Source organism: Henckelia pumila, chromosome 2 (assembly GCF_033568475.1).
Source record: "Henckelia pumila isolate YLH828 chromosome 2, ASM3356847v2, whole genome shotgun sequence".
NCBI lineage: Eukaryota > Viridiplantae > Streptophyta > Magnoliopsida > Lamiales > Gesneriaceae > Henckelia > Henckelia pumila.
In genome coordinates, this window is record NC_133121.1 from 50,764,588 (window position 1) to 50,770,865 (window position 6,278).

General features: G+C 36.8%; 1 protein-coding gene across 3 annotated transcripts; it reads left to right on the forward strand.

Annotated features, from left to right (window-relative positions):
* Positions 1–697: 697 nt before the first annotated feature.
* LOC140880160 (protein MLN51 homolog) lies at positions 698–5,812 on the forward strand. 3 transcript variants are annotated; one of them, XM_073284343.1, is made up of 10 exons: positions 698–1,398; positions 1,795–1,897; positions 2,008–2,225; positions 2,309–3,138; positions 3,462–3,576; positions 3,788–3,913; positions 4,065–4,136; positions 4,217–4,436; positions 5,286–5,353; positions 5,435–5,812. In XM_073284343.1, exons 1-8 carry the CDS (start codon positions 884–886, stop codon positions 4,242–4,244), a joined length of 2,007 nt encoding a protein of 668 aa, XP_073140444.1. In that variant the 5' UTR covers positions 698–883; the 3' UTR covers positions 4,245–4,436; positions 5,286–5,353; positions 5,435–5,812. The 3 variants fall into 3 exon arrangements, with proteins under 3 accessions (XP_073140444.1, XP_073140443.1, XP_073140445.1); XM_073284342.1 differs by having other exon boundaries at positions 5,286–5,812; XM_073284344.1 differs by having other exon boundaries at positions 2,315–3,138; positions 5,286–5,812.
* Positions 5,813–6,278: the final 466 nt, after the last annotated feature.

Genomic DNA, 6,278 nt, shown 5'->3' on the forward strand with positions numbered 1-6,278 from the left:
TCATAGTAATATGCGATGATCCGTTGATTTCCGAGAATCTGCGATGGATTTGGGGAAAAAATTCAGCAACAAATTAGGGATTAAAGATGGGTGAAAGAGGCTGGACTGTTCTTTAGAATGGGTTGGGTCCGATTCCTAAATGGATGGGTTAATTTGAAAGTGGGTCGATCCGTCTCACGTATATTGATTCGTGAGATGGTCTCACGAGAGTATTACTCTTTGACTATTAGTCAATAATAATGGGCCTATATATAAGGCTCAATTTGGTTTGAGTGATAAGTTAGATAATATATGGATTAGTAATGTAATGTAAATAAAATAAATAAGAAATGATAGTTAATTTAATTTTTAATTTGATTTGATTGGTTAAATTTTATATATAAATGATAAATTACCATTTTGTTCTTTTAATAATAAATAAAATATGAATAATATTATTTATAAGGGGTAATATAGTAATTTCAATTTAATTATTTGATTGATGTAAAATAAATAATTAATAGATGAATAAATAATTTATCAAAAAAAACATAATATTGAATAAAATAAATTATACTGAGATTAAAATAATAATATAATAATACCAAACGAACCATAAGTCCAACCAATTAATTAATTATTAAATATTGAAATCCCATAAAAACCCTTATAAAATCGTATACCTCACCTACCTCTTTACCGCGTCCGTGAATGAATATGTACAACCTAATCTCTTTGGATGCTGGAATCTAATCATAGCATAAATTCCAGGAGAATTGGTGTTTAGGGTTTTTTATTTGATTCAATCACCCAAAACCCCAATAGTTGAACCGGCGTCCTGACTGGTTGCAATCTTGCGGTTCAATATTTGAATCGTCTTGTGAAATTGAATAGATTGGTTTGTATGAGTGGTGGACTGATGGCGGAGGAGGACATTGAGTACGAGAGCGATCCGGAGGAGACGAAGATGTCGCTGAAGATGCGGAGGAGGGAAGCTAGTGATGACGACGATGATTATGATGATGATGATGAGGAGGAGGAGGAGGAGGCTGGAGTGGTCGATGGCGGGGAGAAGCCTGTCCGGAGGGTTGATGAATTTGATGGAGAATCTGAAGGTGCTGCGGCGGATTATGAGGATGATTTGGAGGAAGATTGTTATGATTTGGATGAGGAGTATGTGGAAGAGGAAACAGAGGAGGCAAAGTATGGAGAGAGTGGAAGTGAGATGGGTGGTGGTATTGTGCCGGTGAAAGCAGATATAGGGGAGGAGATAGTAATTAGTACTAATGATGAAATTCGTTTTGATGGTGGTGGGCATGAGGAAGAAAAGAAGGAGATTGAGCCATATTCAGTGCCCACGGCAGGTGCATTTTACATGCACGATGACAGGTTCCAAGACAACACCCGCGGAAGAAACAGGTATCAACTTCTTTGAATTGATACAATGTTTGGTAATGGAAACTTTGGATTTTTGGAGCTTGAAATGAAAAGATATTTGTTGTTCCTTTATGGTGGGTTTTGGGCCTGAGTGTCGAGTTTATTATTTCAATAGAAGCTTTCTATCTCATGTTGGTTCTCTCTCTATGGTAGGGCTGCAGCTATGGCATTAATTTTTTTTTTTTATAGAATAAGCTTACTCAATTTTAGATTCTTGCTATACAGTTATATTCCATCATCCCCTTTGGGAAAGGGGAGAAAAACATTTTGACAAATGATCAGTATTAAAATTTCTAAGTTGTGTTAAAAAGTTCTACTAGAGGAAAATACATTCTTTTAGAAACCAATCCTGTTCATTCTAAATTTTGTTTTGCTTAGGCGAATGCTGGCTGGAAGAAAGCTATGGGAATCTAAAGATAACAGGAAATGGGGGCATGATATGTTTGAGGAGCTAACTACGTCTGAAAAGCGTTATGGAGAGGTGGATATTTTTCTTATGTCCTTGCTAACTTTGAGTGCACTTTCTTCTTCTTATTCTTTTATTTATTTATTTTTTTAAAAATTCTGGCTTATACATATTAATATCATCAGCGGAGGAGATCAAGGGGAAGTTTTCGAGGTCGTGGGAGAAATAGAGGCACAAGTCTTGGGTATGCACGAGGATATAGGTCTGATAACTACTCTAATAGTAGCTCTCAAAATAATAATAATCATAATAATGCTCCTAAGAGAATGAGAGGTCGAGGACCCCGGAGGTATCAGCCATCTTCGAATAACATTAATGAGGGATCTCCCACGCAAAATAAACAGTGAGTAAATTTCTTTTCCCTTGCCTTTTTTTTTTCTTCGGTATTGATCATGTTCTAATTCACTATTCAATTTTTATTTGTAGATCTAGGAAATCAGTTGAGAAGTCTTCCAATGTTGCTTCTGTAAAAACCAGTGAATCTGCTTCAAATGCTGAGATGGGCGTGATTCTGCCTAGGAAACAAGGGTTCACATCTAATTTGAGCATTGCTTCTCCTCCATTTTATCCCTCTGGTTCTTCTACGAAGCATAATGCTGTAGAACATAAGAAGGATGTCCAAGCTGGCACTAGCAATCGAAATAGCCCACAATCTGCAGTAGATGAGAGTTTTAATGGGACACAATCCTCTGCAATGCTGAAGGGGAAGAGTATAGTAGATTCTATTGGTGTTGAGAAGCTTTCTATTGATGATTCTCTTTCTGCAACGGCCAGGAAACCTTCAAACAATATGCATATGCTGGCGTCTGGCTCTCTCTCTACTAATGCTTCTCAACCTCAAATGAGGGGTCATGGAAGTGGAGAAACTTCCTCGACAAAGTGGGCCTATCAACCAATAAACTCTAATTACCAAGTCAACAGAGTCCCTCCGCCAAACCAGCGACAAACTGTTTCCAGATATCCTGGTCGAACTCCTGCTCAATCTTCTGTGCAAACTCCTGATCTGCAGCTTGCACGTGTGTCCAGTGGTGGTTCACATACTTCTTCTCCACCGAAGGTTGCTGTGCTCGAATGTAGCAAGCTCGATTATCCTTCAGAATACAGTAAATCAACGACTGCGTTGGTTGCTACAGGAACAGGAAAAAGCAATGTGCAAGGCAGGGGCTCCTTCCTTTATGGTGGAGCTCATGTCATGGGTGCCTCAGGCAATCTGGGAGCTGTTCATGCTGATAAAAAATTTTCAGCTTTCTTGCCAGGTATACCATTCACCATCTATGGCATCTTCTAGATGGAGAGATGGAATTTTAATCAGTGACATTGGTATGCAATTTTTTAAAATTATATATCTTTATTTACTCCATAAAGAATGTGTTGTCTTTGGCAGGCTTATCTATTTTATTTTATTTTTTTATTATTATTATTTTTTTGGCACTTTTCATTTGAGAAACTTAAGACTGCCTATTCTTTTTCTCTGTTATTTCTTGGTGGTAATTATAACCCCTTTTTCCTAAATGATTAATTACGAGTCTGCTTCCTCTTTCTTCCATTAGTTTTACTTTTCCTGCTGTTGAATTTCTAGTCATGCAATTTGGAGGCAAGCATCCGGGCGGAATGGGAGTCCCTGCAGTTGGAATGGCTTTTCCTGGATATGTTGGTCAACCACAACCTGGATTAGGAAATTCTGAAATGACTTGGTAATAACTACTGATTATTCAGTTTTTAAGTACGTTCAAATATGCTCTATGAAGTCCATGTGATTGATAGCACAGTTGTTTCAGCACCATTTTGCTCAACATTTTTTTCCTTGTAGCCTATACCAGTATCATGTAAGCAATCAGGATTTTGGAATTTTAGTTTAAGAATTATTTCAATTAGTTATCGTTTCCTACTTTTTATGATATCCAGGTTACCTGTCATAGCTGGTGCTGCTGGAGCATTGGGAGCACAGTATTGCCCTCCATTTATCGCTGTTGATGGTTCGTATCATGCTCAACCATCCGGAAGGGTGTCTACTATTACAGCTGCCTCAAGGTAGATTGGATAATACACATGATTCCATTGGTGCATTTTAGCTTTCCTTTTGCAGTTCTTGGATTTTTTTTTTCTTATATTTTAATCCCACAACTGTGATTTAATGAATTGATGCAACCGGAAACAATAACCCTAACAACTTTCGTTGCAGCAAAGAAAATAAAGTAGTATCTGCAGAGCTTGCAGATGATGAGTCTGGGCAAAGGCAAAAGAATCTGCGCAGGCAAGTTGGGATTGTTAGTTATACCTCCACTTTTATATATGATGATATGATTCCTGATCAATGTAGTTACTGGCTTGCAGATACACTGAGATGAAGTTTGACCAGTGAAATAACCAAATCGATTTTACTGGTTGCAATAAACAATTTGATCCAAGAAAATTCAGTCAATATTGTCCATCTGTTTGGGTACTCAGGAGTTTCTTCATCATGCTATTGGTGCTGCTGACCTTTTACTTAGGCCCTTTGCATTTTCCAGTTGATCTGGAGCACTTTGGGCTGCTAAATTCTGAGATGATTTAGGTATTTGCTCTGTTCTTTAGCTTTGTGTTTTGAGTTTGTTGATTATTAGCTTATGTTTTCAAAATTCCAACCATTCATCAATATACCCAATCTCAATGTAATGGTGATCAATATATGGAAGATTGTATAGATAGGAAGAAAGAGGTATGCAACTTAAAACAACCCCTGAGTAGGTTAGGTAATCAAGTTGGTACAAAAACAAAATTACAAGAAAGAGAACTCCTAGCCACTGCCAGTATAATTGAAACTAGCGATCTGGCACACGCTTTGCGTGTGTAACACACATATCTTTAAATTTTATTTTTAAATATTTGATTTTTTTTAAAAAAAAATATATATATATATATATATATATATATATATAACAAATGAGACATAAAAGTTTAAAAATTAAGAAGCAAATATAACGTGTAGTGGGGGGATTGGGGGGAGAAAATGGGTGAAAGTGGCTTAGGGGGGTAATTCAGTCCTAACACATAAAAGACCAAACAGTTATTCTAACGCATGGAGCTATTATCTTATAAAAAGATTTGGAATGATTTTGGAATACCTGCACCTGTAGATTACTGGTTGAGAGATTACTGGTTTCCTCGTATGGTATGGAGTCTTTCCTTTGTCTCCTTGCCCTGTCATTCAGATTTAATACCAAGGAGCTCAAGCTTACCCCTCTGATTGTTCGGTGGTCATTTTCTTCCCCTTATAGTAAACTGGAAAGCTATCAGTTACTCGGACATATTACATCCAACCCCACCCCCAAAAAGAAGAAAGAATACAAGTTTATTTGCTCGCATTAGTATCAAGTATTATTTATTCTCTGTTTATTTTTAAATTTTTTTTTTATCATTATAGGTATATGCTAATAAATGCCTGATCTTGCTCCTAAGATTAAAAGGAGTAACTTTGCTGCATATTGAAAGGTGGTATTTCCTTTGCAATATGTTGTAAGAACATCAAAATAGCGAATGATCTTGATCTTGTATTGAAATTGAATTTCCAAGGTGGACGAGCGTTGGCCTTTTCGTGAAAATTCTTTGAAGAAGATGAAAGGGAACAACAGTGAAGATGCTGCTTGCTTTGTCTAATCGTATGATTTTTTGGTATACTAAATGGTTGGTTCGTGATAATCTTTTTGTTGTGTGTATCATTTTTTAGCGTTTTTAAGATAACTTTCGTGGTACGGTATGTTGGTTTCGGTGTAATCATATTTGTTTGCCGTGATAAGTTGCTTGGTATTCAACATTAATACTTTGTTGGTGAACGATATTATGGTACATCGGAGTTAATGTAATTCTTGTATTATTTGAATTTTTGCTTGTCCGCTTCAATACTTTTATTGGACATTTTATGTCACAAGAATCAGACCGTCTCTTCTTGAATCATGAAGTGATATTTGTGATAATTTTCTCAATTAAGTATCCGAGTGATCTCTTCACACGTCATCAAAGGCCAAACTAATGCCCTAACCAGTAATCCGAGTTAATTTACATTACGGAATGAAATATCCACATAGTTTGGAGTCTTCCGTGGCTTCGTGGAGATCGGACAGCGGCAGAGGGAGATATTAAGCGCAGGGTTTCTTTCAGAAACACTAGATTCTCTAGATCAGATTCTTGAACCCTTTGTCGAGTGCCATCCCTTTGTGGGCAAGATTCACGACTTCCTTGTGTTCTACTAGAAGTGATAGATAGCCCTTGTTAGGAACATTGGAGGATATTTCCCAACTAAGAGTAGGGATCCGCACCGAAAGCATCTACTAAGCGTAATTATTATGCATACAATTTAATATTAATGACAGTAATCGCGTTATATAGCGAAAAACATAATCCCAATCGAATAGCATTA

Excerpts from the sequence above, each read along its gene's own strand:
- LOC140880160 (XM_073284342.1), top strand. The coding sequence starts at position 884 with ATGAGTGGTGGACTGATGGCGGAGGAGGACATTGAGTACGAGAGCGAT. Across the intron at positions 1,399-1,794 it reads AACACCCGCGGAAGAAACAG|GCGAATGCTGGCTGGAAGAA; the intron begins GTATCAACTTCT and ends TGTTTTGCTTAG. Across the intron at positions 1,898-2,007 it reads CTGAAAAGCGTTATGGAGAG|CGGAGGAGATCAAGGGGAAG; the intron begins GTGGATATTTTT and ends TAATATCATCAG.